At 42.6% G+C, this 24580-nt stretch overlaps 1 protein-coding gene across 8 annotated transcripts in view; it reads right to left on the bottom strand.

The window, feature by feature from the left end:
• Positions 1-4738: 4738 nt before the first annotated feature.
• Positions 4739-24580, bottom strand: part of LOC110536599 (late secretory pathway protein AVL9 homolog) — a 57955-nt gene continuing 38113 nt past the window's right edge. For all 8 annotated transcript variants that reach the window (XM_036934706.2, XM_090189230.1, XM_090189229.1 and 5 more), the window contains 2 exons: positions 8131-8219; positions 4739-6399 (listed from right to left, as the gene is read on the bottom strand). In XM_036934706.2, coding sequence (XP_036790601.2) covers positions 6281-6399; positions 8131-8219 — 208 coding nt within the window. In that variant the 3' untranslated portion in view covers positions 4739-6280. The remainder of the gene's footprint in view (positions 6400-8130; positions 8220-24580) is intronic.

Genomic DNA, 24580 nt, shown 5'->3' with positions numbered 1-24580 from the left:
AGTTCTATTTCCTTGCCAGCGGGCTACAGTGCGTAAATACCCACCGCAAATCTGCACGAAGACTAGGGTTGAGTTATTGTAGGTTTTGGGGAAGCTCCGTATCTCATCTCTCTTCTGTGGTGCTCAGGGTGATTGTCATTTTTCTGGTTGTGGTCTGATGTGCTCAGCAGAGGGGTTGAGCAAGATTATTTACTTATGACTATGGTGTCTCATGTAGACAAGTTCATTCACTTTCAGAGGAACTGTTAGAATTAGGTACTAAAGAACAGCTGTTGAAGATCGCTGAACACTACAAGGTTAAATGATTGAAATTTAGTGAAATTCTGTTTCGTTGGAAGTGACTATGAATCGTTGGAAGTGACTATGAATCGTTGGAAGTGACTATGAATCGTTGGAAGTGACTATGAATCGTTGGAAGTGACTATGAATCGTTGGAAGTGACTATGAATCGTTGGACGTGACTATGAATCGTTGGGAGTTGTAAAAAATTAAGAAGGACCCTGATGTTCTGTTCGTTGGAGTTTGTAGCTGTTGTGGTCTTTTGTGCCATGTTCCTGAATGTTTACGTGACTGACCATTGGTTGGGGTTGTCATGTTCTATCTTTCCTGTCTGTTCCCTCCTGGTCTTGTGTTCTTCTTTCCTCTTAAATATTGCTTCCTATGCGCAAAGGTTGCTGAGGTCTGGGGAGGAGGTTGGCTGGCGCAGGTGGAGGTGTGAACACATAACCCCTCACCAATTTGGGACGCAGAGGCTGTGTCAATTTGGGACGCAGAGGCTGTGTCAATTTGGGACGCAGAGGCTGTGTCAATTTGGGACGCAGAGGCTGTGTCAATTTGGGACGCAGAGGCTGGTATGTTGTTCCGGGGTCCTTGTTGGTCCCCGGTTTTATGGGGGGGAATGTGACGACCCTCCCACTCTGTCTGCTGTATTCTGTTCTTGTTTCCTTATTAGGATGCCGGTGGGCGGAGTTGGGAGGGTCGTCAGCTTCATGGGAAACACCTGGGTGTAATCTGGCCCAGGAGTGGGAAGGTGAACGGAAAGGCTCTGGAGCAACGAACCGCCCTTGCTGTCTCTGCATGACCGGTTCCCCTCTCTCCACTGGGATTCTCTGGCTCAAACCCTATTACGGGGGCTGAGTCGCTGGCTTACTGGTCCTCTTCCATGCCATCCCTAGGAGGGGTGCATCAATTGATTGGGTTGAATCACTGAAGTGATCTTCCTGTCCATGTCGGCGCCTGTTGCACCCTCTACAACCACTGTGATTATTATTATTTGACCCTGCTGGTCATCTATGAACATTTGAACATCTTGGCCATGTACTGTTATAATCTCCACCCGGCACAGCCAGAAGAGGACTGGCCTCCCCTCATAGCCTGGTTCCTCTCTAGGTTTATAATCTCCACCCGGCACAGCCAGAAGAGGACTGGCCACCCCTCAGAGCCTGGTTCCTCTCTAGGTTTCTTCCTAGGTTCAGGCCTCTGTAGGGAGTTTTAGTAGTGGTGGTTGGGCCTGTTGCTCTGCTCTCTTTCTCCCTCCCTCTCGTAGACACCATAAGCAGTGGGTCTGGTCTACTTCGTTCATTGAACCATAAAAATACAGGGAAAAAATAAGTGGGGTGTCTCGCTTCCTCTTCAGTCTCTAACAGTTTACGGGAGTAAAACTACTATTTATTTTCTTATTTTTTTTAGTTACAGAAGCTTTTAGATAAAAACTATAATTTTCATATTTTATTTGTTTGCATTTTTAGGTAAAGAGGAGACTTTCAGTTTCTCTTATTTAATGCAGCAATACAGCATGGCATAAATTACAACTGTTTTCCTCAACAAAATACTTCCAAAGCATCTTTCAGGAAAATATTTTGTGAATTTCAATTTACAATTTATAATACATTCATATTTTAAATACACATTGTAAATATAACAACAACAAAAAAATATTTTTTAAAGAAACCCAAAGTACTTAGAATTAATAATAGAATTCAACAAATGGAGCATACAGCATACAGTCTAAACAGTTTGAGTTGAAAAGATTTGAGTTTAAAAGTCATGACGGGAACTTGAGGAGGAATGGACATCCAAAGTTTAGACATCTGACAGAAAGACAGCCATCATTCAGACTGCCGACAGAAAGACAGCCATCATTCAGACTGCCGACAGAAAGGCAGCCATCATTCAGACTGCCGACAGAAAGACAGCCATCATTCAGACTGCCGACAGAAAGACAGCCATCATTCAGACTGCCGACAGAAAGGCAGCCATCAATCAGACTGCCGACAGAAAGACAGCCATCATTCAGACTGCCGACAGAAAGACAGCCATCATTCAGACTGCCGACAGAAAGGCAGCCATCATTCAGACTGCCGACAGAAAGACAGCCATCATTCAGACTGCCGACAGAAAGGCAGCCATCATTCAGACTGCCGACAGAAAGACAGCCATCATTCAGACTGCAGACAGAAAGACAGCCATCATTCAGACTGCCGACAGAAAGACAGCCATCATTCAGACTGCCGACAAAGACAGCCATCATTCAGACAGCCGACAGAGAGACAGCCATCATTCAGACAGCCGACAGAAAGACAGCCATCATTCAGACTGCAGACAGAAAGACAGCCATCATTCAGACTGCAGACAGAAAGACAGCCATCATTCAGACTGCCGACAGAAAGACAGCCATCATTCAGACAGCCGATAGAAAGACAGCCATAATTCAGACAGCCGTAATCATCTTAAAGTGACAAGTAGAGGCTACTAAGAATGTGCACATAGATATATACTAAACAGAAATATAAACGCAACATGTAAAGTGTTTGTCCCGTCTTTCATGAGCTGAAATAAAACATCCCAGAAATGTTCAATATGCACAGAAAGCTTATCTCAAATGTTGTGCACAAATGTGTTTACATCCCTGTTAGTGAGCACTTCTCCTTTGCCAAGATAATCCATCCAACTGACAGGTGCGGCATATCAAGAAGCTGATTAAACAACATGATCATTACACAGGTGCACCTTGTGCTGGGGACAATAAAATGCTACTCTAAAATGGGCAGTTTTGTCACACAACACAATGCCACAGATGTCCCAAGTTTTGAGCGAGCGTACAATTGGCATGCTGACTGCAGGAATGTCCACCAGAGCTGTTGCCAGAGAATTGAATGTTCATTTCTCTACATAAGCTGCTTCCAACGTCATTGTAAAGAATTTGGTCCAACTGTAAGTCCAACTGGCCTCACAACCGCAGACCACGTGCATGGCGTCGTGTGTTCGAGCGGTTTGCTAATGTCAACGTTGTGCTTCATGATGGTGGTGGGGTTATGGTTTGGGCAGGCTTAAACTACAGACAACATTTTATATTATTGATGGCAATTTGAATGCACAGAAATACCGTAACGATATCCCGAGGCCCATGAAATACCGTAACGATATCCCGAGGCCCATGAATTACCGTAACGATATCCCGAGGCTCATGAATTACCGTAACGATATCCCGAGGCCCATGAAATATCGTAACGATATCCCGAGGCTCATGAATTACCGTAACGATATCCCAAGGCCCATGAATTACTGTAACGATATCCCGAGGCCCATGAATTACCGTAACGATATCCCGAGGCCCATGAATTACCGTAATGATATCTCGAGGCCCATGAATTACCGTAACGATATCCCGAGGCTCATGAATTACTGTAACGATATCCCGAGGCCCATGAATTACCGTAATGATATCTCGAGGCCCATGAAATATCGTAACGATATCCCGAGGCTCATGAATTACTGTAACGATATCCCAAGGCCCATGAATTACCGTAACGATATCCCGAGGCCCATGAATTACCGTAACGATATCCCGCGGCCCATGAATTACCGTAACGATATCCCGAGGCCCATGAATTACCGTAACGATATCCCGAGGCCCATGAATTACCGTAACGATATCCCGAGGCTCATGAATTACTGTAACGATATCCCGAGGCCCATGAATTACCGTAACGATATCCCGAGGCCCATGAATTACCGTAACGATCCCCCAAGGCCCATGAATTACCGTAACGATATCTCGAGGCCCATGAATTACTGTAACGATATCCCGAGGCTCATGAATTACCGTAACGATATCCCGAGGCCCATGAATTACCGTAACGATATCCCGAGGCCCATGAATTACCGTAACGATATCCCGAGGCCCATGAATTACCGTAACGATATCCCGAGGCCCATGAATTACCGTAACGATCCCCCAAGGCCCATGAATTACCGTAACGATATCTCGAGGCCCATGAATTACTGTAACGATATCCCGAGGCTCATGAATTACCGTAACGATATCCCGAGGCCCATGAATTACCGTAACGATATCCCGAGGCCCATGAATTACCGTAACGATATCCCGAGGCCCATGAATTACCGTAACGATATCCCGAGGCCCATGAATTACCGTAACGATATCCCGAGGACTGATTTCCACATATGAAATGTAACTCGGTAAAATTGTTGCATTTATATTTTTTTGTTCAGTATAAAAATCCTCTTTACTTTGTACAGACACATACAATTCCCTACGTAGTGCACTACTTTTGACCAAAGCCACTGATCAAAAGTAGTGCACTTTATAGGGAATAGGGTGCCATGTCAGACAACACCGTAGTTTGGTGTCGTCCATAGATTAGTAGTGATTGGTTCCAGTGTTGTCATGACGACGAGGGAAACATAATGATTATGTGGGAGTCCAACAAACTCATTTTCTGGTATTTTATTAGAATCCCCCATTAGCTGTTGCTATAGCAGCAGACACTCTTCCTGGGGTTCCACACAACACATAAAACATAATACAGAACATGAATAGACAACAGCTCAAGGACAGAACTACATCAATATATAAAAAAGGCTAAATACAGTATATTTGTTTATATCCCACATTCCTCCAGCCGTCATCTCTCTACAGAGTTCACTATAACATGTCATCATAAGATAGAATACTATCATGGATGGATATAACGAGTCCAAACCAGTTCTCTTCCTGAAGGAGTGACGAACAGAATGGCACCAACCCAAACTAACCCGCCCACCAAACTAACCCGCCCACCAACCCAACCAACAACCCCCCCGCTCACCCACGCAACCCCACCAACCAACCAACCCAATCCAACCCACCAACCCCTTAGGGATCTGGACAGAAGTAGTGCACTATATATGGGATAGGTTTCCATTTGGGAGTCCACCTGTTCAATGTGAGATCAACTTGCTCTGGCCCCAGTGTCTTGTTGATTTACAGTAACACCATTGTCTTAGGTCAGATAGCGTGTCGATTCTGCCTGCAGGGGACGAGAGTTGCGTAGGAGTGGTACCATTCCGACAGCGACTCACACTGTCATTAAAGACTGTCAGTATAGACAGTATACACCTTGTTGATATACAGCTAGAGAAAAACACTGGGATAAAAACACAGAGAAAACATTCAAATCTAAAGAGGCTGAGACTCTGAGCAAGGAAATGTCTGTCTGTCTGCCTGCCTGCCTGTCTGTCTGCCTGCCTGTCTGTCTGCCTGTCTGTCTGCCTGTCTGTCTGCCTGCCTGCCTGCCTGCCTGCCTGCCTGTCTGTCTGTCTGTCTGTCTGTCTGTCTGTCTGCCCTCCCTCCATACTGGAGCAGTTGTATAGAGGATGAAAGGAGTGTCCTGGACACCTGGGATGCATCCTAAATGGCAATCTATTCCCTTTATAAAAAAATATTATTTTAAAGTATTTTTTTCCATTTTGAAAAACTGTAGTGCACTATAGAAGGGAATAGGGTGCCATTTGGGACACAAACAGGATCCATCTGTTTTGCCATCTAGGGGCGGCATGTGGTTAGAGTGTAGAGGAGGCAGGTAGCCTAGTGGTTAGAGCGGTGGACTTGTAACCGAAAGGTTGCAAGATCGAATCCCCGAGCTGACAAGGTAAAAATCTGTCGTTCTGCCCCTGAACAAGGCAGTTAACCCACTGTTCCCCGGTAGGCTGTCATAGTAAATAATAATTTATTCTTAACTGACTTGCCTAGTTAAATAAAAAATATGTTGTGATCTGAGAGGAGAAGTGCCTCAACTGTATTGGAGGTCACAGTCCAAGATTCCTCCCCCCTCTTGAATTTTTTCTCCAATGGGGTTTGAGAATGAGGAGAAAGAGTGCAAGAAATCATGGAAAGATGAATTGATGATGACTGTTGAGGGGGGGGTAGGTTAACCCTAGTCTCTCCCGCTAGACAACTGCTGTGAGAAGAGACTGGGTGAGGGGGACAGGCAGGTGGTCAAGGCTTGGTCTCTGTAGGTAACTGAGGCTCTGGTGAGGCTGCTGGAGTGGGTACGATAGAGAACCAGGAGGACATGGCTGACTTAGCGCTGCTCAGAGCTACACCCACCGACTGACCTGGAGGATGGAGACAGGAGGGATTAGATATACATTATACAGCGCATTTGGAAAGTACTCAGACCCCTAGACCGTTTCCACATTTTGTTACATTACAGCCTTATCTAAAATGGATTAAATATATAATTTTTCCCTCAATCTACACACAATACTCCATAATGACAAAGCAATAATTAATTTATCTTTTTTTGTGTGCAAATGTATAAAATATAATAAACAGAAATATATTATTTACATAAGAATTCAGACACTTTGCTATGAGACTCGAAATTTAGTTTCCATTGATCATCCTTGAGATGTTTCTACAACTTGATTGAAGTCCACCTGTGGTAAATTCAATTGATTTGGACATGATTTGGAAAGGCAAACACCTGTTTATATAAGGTCCCACAGTTGACAGTGCATGTCAGAGTAAAAACCAAGCCATAAGGTCAAAGGAATTGTCAGTAGAGCTATGAGATAGAATTGTGTCGAGGCACAGATCTGGGGAAGGGTACCAAAACATTTCTGCAGCATTGAAGGTCCCCAAGAACACAGTGGCCTCCATCACTCTTAAATGAAAGAAGTTTGGAAACACCAAGACTCTTCTTATAGCTGGCTGACTGGAAAACTGAGCAATCGGGGGAGAAGGGCCTTGGTCAGGGAGGTGACCAAGAACCCAATGGTCACTCTGACAGAGCTGGGAGAAACATCCAGAAGGACAACCATCTCTGCAGCATGCCACCAATCAGGCCTTTATGGTAGAGTGGCCAGACGGAAGCCACTCCTCAGTAAAAGGCACATGACAGCCCACTTGGTGTTTGCCAATAGGCACCTAAAGGACTCTGACCATGAGAAACAAGATTATCTGGTTTGATGAAACCAAGATTGAACTCTTTGGCCTGAATGCCAAGTGCCACGTCTGGAGAAAACCTGGCACCATCCCTACGGTGAAGCATGGTGGTGGCAGTATCATGCTGTGGAGATGTTTTTCAGCGGCAGGGACTGGGAGACTAGTCAAGAGTGAGGGAAAGATGAACGGAGCAAAGTACAGAGAGATCCTTGATGAAAACCTGCTCCAGAGCGCTCAGGACCTCAGACTGGGGCGAAGGTTCACCTTCCAACAGGACAATGACCCTATAGCTGTGCGGTGACGCTCCCCATCCAACCTGACAGAGCTTGAGAGGATCTGCAGAGAAGAATGGGAGAAACTCCCCAAATACAGATGTGGCAAGCTTGTAGCGTCATACCCAAGAAGACTTGAGGCTGTAATCGCGGCCAAAGTTGCTTCAACAAAGTACTGCGAAGGGTCTGAATACTTATGTAAATGGAATATTTCTGTATTTTATTTGTAATAGAGTTGCAAAAATTTCTAGGCTGAAATGTGATAAAATGTGGAAAAGTCAAGGGATTTGAATACTTTCCTGAATGCACTGTACTGTTAGGGTTGCAAAATTACAGTAACTTTCCCAAAAATCACAGGTTTTCCAGACATTTTGTTTGCAGGATTCTGGTTTTCCTGTTAGTATGTCTGTCTGTTTGTCTCACTGGGGAAGGGTTGGCTAAAGAGTGTCTGTTTGTCTCACTCTCTCTCTCTCTCTCTCTCTCTCTCTCTCTCACCGGGGAAGGGTTGGCTAGAGAGTTGGATTGTCTGTCTCACCGGGGAAGGGTTGGCTAGAGAGTATCTGTCTGTCTGTCTGTTTGTTTGTCTCACTGGGGAAGGGTTGGCTAGAGAGGCTGACTCGGTCTCACCTACTGCCTTCCCAGTCTGCACAACACTCCGACTGGTGGTGATCACAGCTGCCCCCATCTTCTTCCCGCGCTCACTGTTCTGCACCGAGCTGAAATTGAGAGAGAAAACAGAATGGCTACTCAGTCACAACCAACCATCTGGAACCCAGAAATAAACCCTGGGTAGCAGTGTCACATTTCTCTGCTCTTCCAAGAAACAAAACAGTCGTGGTCTATCTGAATGTTCTGGGTGTTACTACAACTCGTTATAGTAGTGAGAGAGGTTGAGAGATCTAATCTTCCAACCCAGTCAGCCAACCTGAGTAGCCGGATGTTATCCCGGGTACACTTCACAACAAATATACAACAAAATCCAGCCTGGTTGTATCTTTTTAATGTCAACACACATTTCAACATTACAGTGCCAAGATTAGAGGTCGACCGATTAATTAGGGCGACTTCAAGTTTTCATAACAAATCGGTAATCTGCATTTTTTGGTGGCCGATTATATTGCAATCCATGAGGAGACCGCGTGACAGGCTGACCACCTGTTACACGAGTGCAGGCAGCAAGGAGCCATGGTAAATTGCTAGCTAGCGTTAAACTGATCTTATAAAAAACAATAAATCAATCCTAACATAATCACTAGTTAACTACACATGGTTGATGATATTACTAGTTTAACTAGCTTGTCCTGCGTTGCATATAATCGATGCGGTGCCTAAAATTGTGTCACTTCTCTTGCGTTCTGTGTATGCAGAGTATATGCAGCGGTTTGGGCCGCCTGGCTCGTTGCCGAACTCTGTGAAGACCATTTCTTCCTAACAAAGACCGTAATTAATTTGCCAGAATTGTACATCATTATGACATAACATTGAAGGTTGTACAATGTAACAGCAATATTTAGACTTAGGGATGCCACCCGTTAGATAAAATACGGAACTAGTCCCGGTCTAATGATTGGATAAATACATCCATCAACTCTTATTAACCTCAGTGAGAAGAGGATAGATGAGCATTACGGAAATAGCTTCAGCTTGCAATCTGATTGGCTTGGTAGAAGTTTCCCGATATTACTTAGCCACAGACCAATTCAAACCTCACACATATACAGGAGTGCCTAGGGGGTAGGGGGCTAGGGTGTATGGTCTAGGGGTCTATTTGGAATTCAGCTGTCGTCCCTTCCACGTCAACATCAGTGCCCAGAGGAGAGATATTCTACATCCCTCCTGCCCCAGGCCGGCCAGAGGAGAGATATTCTACTGCCCCAGGCTGGCCAGAGGACAGATATTCTACTGCCCCAGACTGGCCAGAGGACAGATATTCTACATCCCTACTGCCCCAGGCCGGCCAGAGGAGAGATATTCTACTGCCCCAGGCCGGCCAGAGGAGAGATATTATACATCCCTACTGCCCCAGGCCGGCCAGAGGGGAGTTATTCTACATCCCTACTGCCCCAGGCTGGCTAGAGGAGAGATATTCTACTGCCCCAGGCTGGCCAGAGGAGAGATATTCTACATCCCTACTGCCCCAGGCCGGCCAGAGGACAGTTATTCTACTGCCCCAGACCGGCCAGAGGAGAGATATTCTACTGCCCCAGGCCGGCCAGAGGAGAGATATTCTACATCCCTACTGCCCCAGACCGGCCAGAGGAGAGATATTCTACATCCCTCCTGCCCCAGACCGGCTAGAGGAGAGTTATTCTACTGCCCCAGGCTGGCTAGAGGAGAGATATTCTACATCCCTCCTACCCCAGGCCGGCCAGAGGAGAGATATTCTACATCCCTACTGCCCCAGGCCGGCTAGAGGAGAGATATTATACATCCCTACTGCCCCAGGCCGGCCAGAGGAGAGATATTCTACATCCCTACTGCCCCAGGCCGGCCAGAGGAGAGATATTCTACATCCCTACTGCCCCAGGCCGGCTAGAGGAGAGATATTATACATCCCTACTGCCCCAGGCCGGCCAGAGGAGAGATATTCTACATCCCTACTGCCCCAGGCCGGCTAGAGGAGAGTTATTCTACTGCCCCAGACCGGCTAGAGGAGAGTTATAGAACCCATTGCCCTTTATGGTTGTGAGGTCTGGGGTCCACTCAGCCAATAATTCACATAATGGGACAAACACCAAATTGAGACTCTGCATGCAGAATTCTATTCTGCAAAATTACCCTCTGTGTACAACGTAAATTGGAGAGAACACCCAACCAAATCATGAGAAAACAAAAAGATAATTACTTGACACATTGGAAATAAAAACAAGAATGCTATTTGGCCCTAAACAGAGAGTACACAGCAGCAGAATACCTGACCACTGTGACTGACCCAAACTTAAGGAAAGCTTTGACTATGTACAGACTCAGTGGGCATAGCCTTGCTATTGAGAAAGGCAGACGTAGAGAGAGACAGAGAGACAGACAGACAGACAGACAGACAGACAGACAGACAGACGACAGAGAGAGACACAGAGACAGAGAGAGGGAGACAAAGAGAGAGAGTGACAGACAAAGAGAGAGAGACAGAGAGAGACAGACAGACAGACAGACAGACAGACAGACAGACAGACAGACAGACAGACAGACAGACAGACAGACAGACAGACAGACAGACAGACAGAGAGAGAGAGAGAGAGAGAGAGAGACAGAGAGAGAGAGAGACAGGGACAGAGACAGAGACAGAGATCGTTCCATTGATCAGTGAAACAAGGAAACACTTCAGGTCCAGGAAGCTGGTTGACTGGTGGGTGGGGTCTGACTATGGGGCCCTGATGACTGATGGCTCCACTGACAAATTAGGGCACAGGAAAAAGCCCACACTGTAAACATTTGTCCAATCTGTGTGGTTAACTTCAGCCCTCTGTGTGAGACAGAACCTCATGGGTCGTATTCAGTATGGGAAAAACATTTTAGAAAACAGAATGAAATGGGAGGGAACTACCTAGACTTGTCCAATAATAACACAGATTTCCATTTTCCAAAAAAAGAGTTTGCTACGTTTTCCCTACTGATCTAATCTGTGTATTTTCTTCAGTACATCTGTCAGTGACAGGAGGGAAGCCTTACACAATGCCAATCAACACACGCCTCTGACACATCTAAAACAGTCACAGAGGAAGGAGACACATCGTGAGATGAAGCTGAAAACCCCAGTGTTTTTGTGTAGAAAGGAACCCGGAGGCAGGAAATTAGCTGCATTTATTCCTTAGAAGCTTAGATGGCCAACTGTCAAACTTCCTGTCTGGCGGATGCGTCTCTGATGGCCCCCTATGCCCTGCTTTTTGAACATAACCCTGAAAGGCACTATAAAGGTAATCGGGTACCATTTATTTTATTCTACCTTTATTTAACTAGGCAAGTCAGTTAAGAACAAATTCTTATTTACGGCCTACCAGGGAACAGTGGGTTAACTGCCTGTTCAGGGGCAGAACGACAGATTTGTACCTTGTCAGCTTGGGAGTTTGAACTTGCAACTTTCCAGTTACTAGTCCAACGCTCTAACCACTAGGCTACCCTGCCGCCCCTGACTCTATAGAGTTTATAGTGCAGGAGACACTCAGCCACACACCCCCTTTGGGCTCCCGAGTGGCGCAGTGGTATAAGGCACTGCATCTCAGTGCTAGAGGCGTCACTACAGACCCCGGTTCGATTCAGTGTTTGGGAGTCCCATAGGGCGGCGCACAATTGGCCCAGTGTCATCCGGGTTAGGGCTTGGCCAGGGCAAACAAATAAGAATTTGTTTGTAACTGACTTGCCAAGTTAAATAAAGATTAAATAAAATATGAAATTCAACACTCAAATGGCACTGTATACTCAATAGGGCTCTGGTCAAAAGCTGTGCATTACGTAGGGAATAATGAACCCCTCGTGTTCAGCAGTCACTTCGTCCCCGTTGCCGACCTCACGACCACAACGCACTCCTCTCACCTACATTTGAAGTCGGAAGTTTACATACACCTTAGCCAAATACATTTAAACTCAGTTTTTCACAATTCCTGACATTTAATCCTAGTAAAAATTCCCTGTCAGTTAGGATCACCACTTTATTTTAAGAATGTGAAATGTCAGAATAATGGTACAGAGAATGATTTATTTCAGCTTTTATTTCTTTCATCACATTCCCAGTGGGTCAGAAGTTTACATACACTCAGATTAGTATTTCGTAACATTGCCTTTCAATTGTTTAACTTGGGTCAAACATTTTGGGGAGCCTTCCACAAGCTTCCCACAATAAATTGGGTGAATTTTGTCCCATTCCTCCTGACAGAGCTGGTGTAACTGAGTCAGGTTTGTAGGCCTCCTTGCTCGCACACGCATTTTCAGTTCTGCCCACAAATTTTATGTAGGATTGAGGTCAGGGCTTTGTGATGGCCTCTCCAATACCTTGACTTTGTTGTCCTTAAACCATTTTGCCACCACTTTGGAAGTATGGTTGGAGTCATTGTCCATATGGAAGACCTATTTGTGACCAAGCTTTAACTTCCTGACTGATGTCTTGAGACATTGCTTCAATATATCCACATAATTGTCCTCCCTCATGATGCCTTCTATTTTGTGAAGTGCACCAGTCCCTCCTGAAGCAAGGAACCCCCACAACAAGGCACCACCACAACAAGGCACCCCGTGCTTCACGGTTGGGATGGTGTTATTCGTCTTGCAAGCCTACCCCTTTTTCCAGTCTGTTATATCTGGAGTATTTCTCCTGTCTTATCCAGTGTCCTGTGTGAATTTAAGTACGCTCTCTCTAATTCTCTCTTTCTTTCTCTCTCTCTCTCGGAAGACCTGAGCCCTAGGACCATGCCTCAGGACTATCTGGCATGATGACTCCTTGCTGTCCCTTTTCCACCTGGTCGTGCTGCTGCTCCAGTTTCAACTGTTCTGCCTGCGGCTATGGAACCCTGACCTGTTCACCGGACGTGCTACCTGTCCCAGACCTGCTGTTTTCAACTCTCTAGAGACAGCAGGAGCGGTAGAGATACTCTGAATGATCGGCTATGAAAAGCCAACTGACATTTACTCCGGAGGTGATGACCCTCTACAACCACTGTGATTATTATTATTTGACCATGCTGGTCATTTATGAACATTTGAACATCTTGGCCATGTTCTGTTATAATCTCCACCCGGCACAGCCAGAAGAGGACTGGCCCACCCCTCATAGCCTGGTTCCTCTCTAGGTTTCTTCCTAGGTTTTGGCCTTTCTAGGGAGTTTTTCCTAGCCAACGTGCTTCTACACCTGCATTGCTTGCTGTTTGGGGTTTTAGGCTGGGTTTCTGTACAGCACTTTGAGATATCAGCTGATGTACGAAGGGCTATATAAATACATTTTATGATTTGATTTTTCCTGCAAACATAACAATGGTCATTATGGCCAAACAGTTCTATTTTTGTTTCATCGAACCAGAGGATATTTCTCCAAAAAGTAGGATCTTTGTCCCCAGGTGCAGTTGCAAACCGTAGTCTGGCTTTTTTATGGCGGTTTTGGAGCAGTGGCTTCTTCCTTGCTGAGTGGCCTTTCAGGTTATGTCGATATAGGACTCATTTTAGTGTGGATATAGATACTTCTGTACCTGTTTCGTCCAGCATCTTCACAGGGTCATTTGCTGTTGTTCTGGGATTGATTTTCTCATTTCGCACCAAAGTTTGTTCATCTCTAGGAGACAGAACGCATCTCCTTCCTGAGCGGTATAACAGCTGCGTGGTCCCATGGTGTTTATACTTGCGTACTATTGTTTGTACAGATGAACGTGGTACCTTCAGGCTTTTGGAAATTGCTCCCAAGGATGAACCAGACTTGGTCTACATTATTTGTTTTCCCCCTGAGGTCTTGGCTGATTTCTTTTGATTTTCCCATGATGTCAAGCAAAGAGGCACTGAGTTTGAAGGTAGGCCTTTCTGGAATTTTCCAAGCTATTTAAAGGCACAGTCAACTTAGTGTATGTAAACTCCTGACCCACTGGAATTGTGATACAGTGAATAATAAGTGAAATAATCTGTCTGTAAACAATTGTTGGAAAAATGACTTGTGTCGTGCACAAAGTAGATGTCCTAACCGACTTGCCAAAACCATAGTTTGTTAACAAGAAATGTGTGGAGTGGTTGAAAAACGAGTTTTAATGAATCCAACCTAAGTGTATGTAAACTTCCGACTTCAACTGTAGCTACACCTCTGAACTCTCACTGTACCAATGCATGGCAGCCTTCACAGTAATGCATCAGGTTGAGAGCTTCAAGTTCCTCGGTGTCCACATCACCAACAAACAAGAATGGTCCAAACACACCAAGACCGTCATGAAGAGGGCATGACAAAGCCTATTCTCCCTCAGGAAACTAAAAAGATTTGGCATGGGTCCTCAGATCCTCAAAAGGTTCTACAGCTGCAACATCGAGAGCATCCTGACTGGTTGCATCACTGCCTGGTATGGTAACTGCTCGGCCTCCAACCGCACACCTGTTGTATTCAGCATTTCACTGTAAGGTCTACTACACCTGTTGTATTCAGCATTTCACTGTGAGATCTACTACACCTGTTGTATTCAGCATTTCACTGTAAGGTCTACTACACCTGTTGTATTCAGCATTTCACTGTGAGGTCTAATACACCTGTTGTATTCAGCATTTCACTGTAAGGTCTACCTACACCTGTTGTATTCAGCATTTCACTGTGAGGTCTACTACACCTGTTGTATTCAGCATTTCACTGTGAGGTCTAATACACCTGTTGTATTCAGCATTTCACTGTAAGGTCTACTACACCTGTTGTATTCAGCATTTCACTGTGAGGTCTACTAGACCTGTTGTATTCAGCATTTCACTGTAAGGTCTACCTACACCTGTTGTATTCAGCATTTCACTTTGAGGTCTACTACACCTGTTGTATTCAGCATTTCACTGTAAGGTCTAATACACCTGTTGTATTCAGCATTTCACTGTAAGGTCTACTACACCTGTTGTATTCAGCATTTCACTGTGAGGTCTAATACACCTGTTGTATTCAGCATTTCACTGTAAGGTCTACCTACACCTGTTGTATTCAGCATTTCACTGTGAGGTCTACTACACCTGTTGTATTCAGCATTTCACTGTAAGGTCTAATACACCTGTTGTATTCAGCATTTCATTGTGAGGTCTACTACACCTGTTGTATTCAGCATTTCACTGTAAGGTCTACTACACCTGTTGTATTCAGCATTTCACTGTAAGGTCTACTACACCTGGTGTATTCAGCATTTCACTGTGAGGTCTACTACACCTGTTGTATTCAGCATTTCACTGTAAGGTCTAATACACCTGTTGTATTCAGCATTTCACTGTGAGGTCTACTACACCTATTGTATTCAGCATTTCACTGTAAGGTCTACTACACCTGTTGTATTCAGCATTTCACTGTAAGGTCTACCTAAACCTGTTGTATTCAGCATTTCACTGTGAGGTCTACTACACCTGTTGTATTCAGCATTTCACTGTGAGGTCTACTACACCTGTTGTATTCAGCATTTCACTGTAAGGTCTACCTACACCTGTTGTATTCAGCATTTCACTGTAAGGTCTACTACACCTGTTGTATTCAGCATTTCACTGTAAGGTCTACCTAAACCTGTTGTATTCAGCATTTCACTGTGAGGTCTACTACACCTGTTGTATTCAGCATTTCACTGTAAGGTCTACTACACCTGTTGTATTCAGCATTTCACTGTAAGGTCTACTACACTTGTTGTATTCAGCATTTCACTGTGAGGTCTACTACACCTGTTGTATTCAACATTTCACTGTGAGGTCTACTACACCTGTTGTATTCAGCATTTCACTGTAAGGTCTACTACACCTGTTGTATTCAGCATTTCACTGTAAGGTCTACTACACCTGTTGTATTTGGCGCACGTGACAACTTTGATTTGATTCAGTGTCTTACACGATCAGAGTATAGCAGGGACTTTGAATGACCTGATACTTATCATTATGAATCTTCATAAAACACACCTCTCCATGTTCTCACCACCAAGCAGACCTCTCCATGTTCTCACCATAAAGCAGACCTCTCCATGTTCTCACCACCAAGCAGACCTCTCCATGTTCTCACCACCAAGCAGACCTCTCCATGTTCTCACCACCAAGCAGATCTCTCCATGTTCTCACCACCAAGCAGACCTCTCCATGTTCTCACCACCAAGCAGACCTCTCCATGTTCTCACCACCAAGCAGACCTCTCCATGTTCTCACCACCAAGCAGACCTCTCCATGTTCTCATCATAAAGCAGACCTCTCCATGTTCTCACCATAAAGCAGACCTCTCCATGTTCTCACAATAAAGCAGACCTCTATGTTCTCACCACCAAGCAGAACTCTCCATGTTCTCACCGTAAAGCAGACCTCTATGTTCTCCACACCAAGCAGACCTCTCCATGTTCTCACCACCATAAAGCAGACCTCTCCATGTTCTCACCATAAAGCAGATCTCTCCGTGTTCTCATCAATAGAGAATTTAAGGATGAAGACTCGTGGCATGCGTCCCAAATGGGACATATAGGGCATTCTATTCCCTATGGGTCCCGGTCAAAAGTAGTGCGCTATATAGGGAATAGGGTTCCATTTGGGATGCCGACATTGGTTGGAGGCAGGGGGAAATGTCTGGAGGGTAGCCCTAGAGGCATGGCTGAAGACCCGGGACAGTCAACGCACGGCAGGATCGCATTTCCTGGACACTTCCTGGAACGTAACCCAAGTCCCGGCCCGAACACCGCCAGCAAAGGTTTTTGAGAATGAACCTCTGTCATAATTAATGGACGGAGCAAAATATGAGACCTGGTGTCTTTCTCTATCACCATCACAAGCAGGGCAGTTATTAGTAGCTAAGTACTCTATGGAATAGTGTGACTGCAGTGAAACATGGCACCTATGATATGTTACAGGAGAATATGGAGTTGAGGATACAGAGTTTAGAACACCAGAGTTTAGAACACCAGAGTTTAGAACACCAGAGTTTAGAACACCAGAGTTTAAAACAACAGAGTTTAGAACACCAGAGTTTAGAACACCAGAGTTTAGAACACCAGAGTTTAAAACAACAGAGTTTAGAACAACAGAGTTTAGAACACCAGAGTTTAGAACACCAGAGTTTAGAACACCAGAGTTTAAAGAGTTTAGAACACCAGAGTTTAAAGAGTTTAGAACACCAGAGTTTAGAACACCAGAGTTTAGAACACCAGAGTTTAGAACACCAGAGTTTAGAACACCAGAGTTTAGAACACCAGAGTTTAAAGAGTTTAGAACACCAGAGTTTAGAACACCAGAGTTTAGAACACCAGAGTTTAGAACACCAGAGTTTAGAACACCAGAGTTTAGAACACCAGAGTTTAAAGAGTTTAGAACACCAGAGTTTAGAACACCAGAGTTTAGAACACCAGAGTTTAGAACACCAGAGTTTAGAACACCAGAGTTTAAAACAACAGAGTTTAGAACACCAGAGTTTAGAACACCAGAGTTTAAAACAACAGAGTTTAAAACACCAGAGTTTAGAACACCAGAGTTTAAAACAACAGAGTTTAGAACACCAGAGTTTAGAACACCAGAGTTTAGAACACCAGAGTTTAGAACACCAGAGTTTAGAACAACAGAGTTTAAAACAACAGAGTTTAAAACACCAGAGTTTAGAACACCAGAGTTTAGAACACCAGAGTTTAGAACAACAGAGTTTAAAACAACAGAGTTTAGAACACCAGAGTTTAGAACACCAGAGTTTAGAACACCAGAGTTTAGAACACCAGAGTTTAAAACGCCAGAGTTTAGAACACCAGAGTTTAGAACACCAGAGTTTAAAACACCAGAGTTTAGAACACCAGAGTTTAAAACAACAGAGTTTAGAACACCAGAGTTTAGAACACCAGAGTTTAAAACACCAGAGTTTAGAACACCAGAGTTTAGAACACCAGAGTTTAAAACACCAGAGTTTAGAACACCAGAGTTTAGAACACCAGAGTTTAGAACACCAGAGTTTAAAGAGTTTAGAACACCAGAGTTTAGAACACCAGAGTTTAGAACACCAGAGTTTAAAACAACAGAGTTTAAAACAACAGAGTTTAAAACAACAGAGTTTAAAACAACAGAGTTTAGAACACCAGAGTTTAGAACACCAGAGTTTAGAACACCAGAGTTTAGAACACCAGAGTTTAGAACACCAGAGTTTAGAACACCAGAGTTTAGAACACCAGAGTTTAGAACACCAGAGTTTAAAACAACAGAGTTTAGAACACCAGAGTTTAGAACACCAGAGTTTAAAACAACAGAGTTTAAAACACCAGAGTTTAGAACACCAGAGTTTAAAACAACAGAGTTTAGAACACCAGAGTTTAGAACACCAGAGTTTAGAACACCAGAGTTTAGAACAACAGAGTTTAGAACAACAGAGTTTAAAACAACAGAGTTTAAAACACCAGAGTTTAGAACACCAGAGTTTAGAACACCAGAGTTTAGAACAACAGAGTTTAAAACAACAGAGTTTAGAACACCAGAGTTTAGAACACCAGAGTTTAGAACACCAGAGTTTAAAACGCCAGAGTTTAGAACACCAGAGTTTAGAACACCAGAGTTTAAAACACCAGAGTTTAGAACACCAGAGTTTAAAACAACAGAGTTTAGAACACCAGAGTTTAGAACACCAGAGTTTAAAACACCAGAGTTTAGAACACCAGAGTTTAGAACACCAGAGTTTAAAACACCAGAGTTTAGAACACCAGAGTTTAGAACACCAGAGTTTAGAACACCAGAGTTTAAAGAGTTTAGAACACCAGAGTTTAGAACACCAGAGTTTAGAACACCAGAGTTTAAAACAACAGAGTTTAAAACAACAGAGTTTAAAACAACAGAGTTTAAAACAACAGAGTTTAGAACACCAGAGTTTAAAACACCAGAGTTTAGAACACCAGAGTTTAGAACACCAGAGTTTAGAACACCAGAGTTTAGAACAACAGAGTTTAAAACAACAGAGTTTAGAACACCAGAGTTTAGAACACCAGAGTTTAGAACACCAGAGTTTAGAACACCAGAGTTTAGAACACCAGAGTTTAGAACACCAGAGTTTAGAACAACAGAGTTTAGAACAACAGAGTTTAAAACACAAGAGTTTAAAACACCAGAGTTTAGAACACCAGAGTTTAGAACAACAGAGTTTAAAACAACAGAGTTTAGAACACCAGAGTTTAAAACAACAGAGTTTAAAACACCAGAGTTTAGAACACCAGAGTTTAAAACAGAGTTTAAAACACCAGAGTTTAGAACACCAGAGTTTAGAACAACAGAGTTTAAAACAACAGAGTTTAGAACACCAGAGTTTAGAACACCAGAGTTTAGAACACCAGAGTTTAGAACACCAGAGTTTAGAACACCAGAGTTTAGAACACCAGAGTTTAGAACAACAGAGTTTAAAACACCAGAGTTTAAAACACCAGAGTTTAGAACACCAGAGTTTAGAACACCAGAGTTTAGAACACCAGAGTTTAGAACACCAGAGTTTAAAACAACAGAGTTTAGAACACCAGAGTTTAAAACACCAGAGTTTAGAACACCAGAGTTTAGAACACCAGAGTTTAAAACACCAGAGTTTAGAACACCAGAGTTTAGAACACCAGAGTTTAGAACACCAGAGTTTAAAGAGTTTAGAACACCAGAGTTTAGAACACCAGAGTTTAGAACACCAGAGTTTAAAACAACAGAGTTTAAAACAACAGAGTTTAAAACAACAGAGTTTAAAACAACAGAGTTTAGAACACCAGAGTTTAGAACACCAGAGTTTAGAACACCAGAGTTTAGAACACCAGAGTTTAGAACACCAGAGTTTAGAACACCAGAGTTTAGAACACCAGAGTTTAAAACAACAGAGTTTAGAACACCAGAGTTTAGAACACCAGAGTTTAAAACAACAGAGTTTAAAACACCAGAGTTTAGAACACCAGAGTTTAAAACAACAGAGTTTAGAACACCAGAGTTTAGAACACCAGAGTTTAGAACACCAGAGTTTAGAACAACAGAGTTTAGAACAACAGAGTTTAAAACAACAGAGTTTAAAACACCAGAGTTTAGAACACCAGAGTTTAGAACACCAGAGTTTAGAACAACAGAGTTTAAAACAACAGAGTTTAGAACACCAGAGTTTAGAACACCAGAGTTTAGAACACCAGAGTTTAAAACGCCAGAGTTTAGAACACCAGAGTTTAGAACACCAGAGTTTAAAACACCAGAGTTTAGAACACCAGAGTTTAAAACAACAGAGTTTAGAACACCAGAGTTTAGAACACCAGAGTTTAAAACACCAGAGTTTAGAACACCAGAGTTTAGAACACCAGAGTTTAAAACACCAGAGTTTAGAACACCAGAGTTTAGAACACCAGAGTTTAGAACACCAGAGTTTAAAGAGTTTAGAACACCAGAGTTTAGAACACCAGAGTTTAGAACACCAGAGTTTAAAACAACAGAGTTTAAAACAACAGAGTTTAAAACAACAGAGTTTAAAACAACAGAGTTTAGAACACCAGAGTTTAAAACACCAGAGTTTAGAACACCAGAGTTTAGAACACCAGAGTTTAGAACACCAGAGTTTAGAACAACAGAGTTTAAAACAACAGAGTTTAGAACACCAGAGTTTAGAACACCAGAGTTTAGAACACCAGAGTTTAGAACACCAGAGTTTAGAACACCAGAGTTTAGAACACCAGAGTTTAGAACAACAGAGTTTAGAACAACAGAGTTTAAAACACAAGAGTTTAAAACACCAGAGTTTAGAACACCAGAGTTTAGAACAACAGAGTTTAAAACAACAGAGTTTAGAACACCAGAGTTTAAAACAACAGAGTTTAAAACACCAGAGTTTAGAACACCAGAGTTTAAAACAGAGTTTAAAACACCAGAGTTTAGAACACCAGAGTTTAGAACAACAGAGTTTAAAACAACAGAGTTTAGAACACCAGAGTTTAGAACACCAGAGTTTAGAACACCAGAGTTTAGAACACCAGAGTTTAGAACACCAGAGTTTAGAACACCAGAGTTTAGAACAACAGAGTTTAAAACACCAGAGTTTAAAACACCAGAGTTTAGAACACCAGAGTTTAGAACACCAGAGTTTAGAACACCAGAGTTTAGAACACCAGAGTTTAGAACACCAGAGTTTAGAACACCAGAGTTTAAAACACCAGAGTTTAAAACACCAGAGTTTAGAACACCAGAGTTTAAAACAACAGAGTTTAGAACACCAGAGTTTAGAACACCAGAGTTTAGAACACCGGAGTTTAGAACACCAGAGTTTAGAACACCAGAGTTTAGAACACCAGAGTTTAAAGAGTTTAGAACACCAGAGTTTAGAACACCAGAGTTTAGAACACCAGAGTTTAAAACAACAGAGTTTAAAACAACAGAGTTTAAAACACCAGAGTTTAGAACAACAGAGTTTAGAACAACAGAGTTTAAAACAACAGAGTTTAGAACACCAGAGTTTAGAACAACAGAGTTTAGAACACCAGAGTTTAGAACACCAGAGTTTAGAACACCAGAGTTTAAAACAACAGAGTTTAGAACACCAGAGTTTAAAACAACAGAGTTTAGAACAACAGAGTTTAGAACACCAGAGTTTAGAACACCAGTTTAGAACACCAGAGTTTAAAACAACAGAGTTTAGAACACCAGAGTTTAGAACACCAGAGTTTAAAACAACAGAGTTTAAAGAGTTTAGAACACCAGAGTTTAGAACACCAGAGTTTAGAACACCAGAGTTTAAAACAACAGAGTTTAAAGAGTTTAGAACACCAGAGTTTAGAACACCAGAGTTTAAAACAACAGAGTTTAGAACACCAGAGTTTAGAACACCAGAGTTTAGAACACCAGAGTTTAAAACAACAGAGTTTAAAACAACAGAGTTTAGAACACCAGAGTTTAGAACACCAGAGTTTAGAACACCAGAGTTTAAAACACCAGAGTTTAGAACACCAGAGTTTAGAACACCAGAGTTTAGAACACCAGAGTTTAGAACACCAGAGTTTAAAACAACAGAGTTTAAAACAACAGAGTTTAAAACAACAGAGTTTAGAACACCAGAGTTTAGAACACCAGAGTTTAAAACAACAGAGTTTAAAGAGTTTAGAACACCAGAGTTTAGAACACCAGAGTTTAAAACAACAGAGTTTAGAACACCAGAGTTTAGAACACCAGAGTTTAGAACACCAGAGTTTAAAACAACAGAGTTTAAAACAACAGAGTTTAAAACAACAGAGTTTAGAACACCAGAGTTTAAAACAACAGAGTTTAAAACACCAGAGTTTAGAACACCAGAGTTTAAAACAGAGTTTAAAACACCAGAGTTTAGAACACCAGAGTTTAGAACAACAGAGTTTAAAACAACAGAGTTTAGAACACCAGAGTTTAGAACACCAGAGTTTAGAACACCAGAGTTTAGAACACCAGAGTTTAGAACACCAGAGTTTAGAACACCAGAGTTTAAAACAACAGAGTTTAGAACACCAGAGTTTAGAACACCAGAGTTTAGAACACCAGAGTTTAGAACACCAGAGTTTAGAACACCAGAGTTTAGAACACCAGAGTTTAAAGAGTTTAGAACACCAGAGTTTAGAACACCAGAGTTTAGAACACCAGAGTTTAAAACAACAGAGTTTAAAACAACAGAGTTTAAAACACCAGAGTTTAGAACACCAGAGTTTAGAACAACAGAGTTTAAAACAACAGAGTTTAGAACAACAGAGTTTAGAACACCAGAGTTTAGAACACCAGAGTTTAGAACACCAGAGTTTAGAACACCAGAGTTTAGAACACCAGAGTTTAAAACAACAGAGTTTAGAACACCAGAGTTTAAAACAACAGAGTTTAGAACAACAGAGTTTAGAACACCAGAGTTTAGAACACCAGAGTTTAGAACACCAGAGTTTAAAACAACAGAGTTTAAAACAACAGAGTTTAGAACACCAGAGTTTAGAACACCAGAGTTTAAAACAACAGAGTTTAAAGAGTTTAGAACACCAGAGTTTAGAACACCAGAGTTTAGAACACCAGAGTTTAAAACAACAGAGTTTAAAGAGTTTAGAACACCAGAGTTTAGAACACCAGAGTTTAAAACAACAGAGTTTAGAACACCAGAGTTTAGAACACCAGAGTTTAGAACACCAGAGTTTAAAACAAGAGTTTAAAACACCAGAGTTTAGAACACCAGAGTTTAGAACACCAGAGTTTAGAACACCAGAGTTTAAAACACCAGAGTTTAGAACACCAGAGTTTAGAACACCAGAGTTTAAAACACCAGAGTTTAGAACACCAGAGTTTAAAACACCAGAGTTTAAAACACCAGAGTTTAGAACACCAGAGTTTAGAACACCAGAGTTTAAAACACCAGAGTTTAGAACACCAGAGTTTAGAACACCAGAGTTTAGAACACCAGAGTTTAAAACAACAGAGTTTAGAACACCAGAGTTTAAAACAACAGAGTTTAGAACACCAGAGTTTAGAACACCAGAGTTTAAAACAACAGAGTTTAGAACAACAGAGTTTAGAACACCAGAGTTTAGAACACCAGAGTTTAAAACACCAGAGTTTAGAACACCAGAGTTTAAAACACCAGAGTTTAAAGAGTTTAGAACACCAGAGTTTAGAACACCAGAGTTTAGAACCTGGAGGAAGGGAGGGCCCATATGCACATCCTAAATTTGAGACTACCGGTGCTGGGCTAAAAACAACTACAGATTAGGGTGAAATGTGGTATATGTAACGTACAGTATGTTTAGATACAGGGAGACGTCACAGCTATATTCTGTGTGAGGACCGCTCATTCCTTTATCCCAGTTTAGAACATGGTCAATATGTAAAGAGTCAGTGACTCCGTGGTGCTGTGTTGGAGACTTCTGGATTCCACTTGGTTTGGGATTCATTTTCCCCAACTTCTCTCTGAATACAGTTTAGCAAGATGGCAGGAGGATTTGCTCCAATCCTCAGAAATCAGGTCTAGGTCTACACACCGAGGGAAAAACATTCATTTACCATGATTTATACTCGCTGGTCCTCAACACTATGACTCGACTCTTCCCTCGAAAGAGTTGACTTGGACTTGAGGACATCTCTGCTCATCTCATAAGTAAGGAAGTAGACTTGAGGACATCTCTGCTCATCTCATAAGTAAGGAAGTAGCCTTGAGGACATCTCTGCTCATCTCATAAGTAAGGAAGTAGCCTTGAGGACATCTCTGCTCATCTCATAAGTAAGGAAGTAGCCTTGAGGACATCTCTGCTCATCTCATAAGTAAGGAAGTAGCCTTGAGGACATCTCTGCTCATCTCATAAGTAAGGAAGTAGCCTTGAGGACATATCTGCTTTCTGTAGTGTCAGGCAGCTTAATGTACAAATACACCCCCTGGACAGGACTGTAGTCTCACCGTAAGGCCTTACCCCCCCCAAATCTATCTCCTTAATGCTGAGTGCCAAGTAGACAC

The sequence above is a fragment of the Oncorhynchus mykiss genome, chromosome 11 (assembly GCF_057628025.1).
Source record: "Oncorhynchus mykiss isolate SJ-2025 chromosome 11, ASM5762802v1, whole genome shotgun sequence".
Classification (NCBI taxonomy): domain Eukaryota; kingdom Metazoa; phylum Chordata; class Actinopteri; order Salmoniformes; family Salmonidae; genus Oncorhynchus; species Oncorhynchus mykiss.
This window is presented reverse-complemented; position numbering and strand designations above follow the sequence as displayed.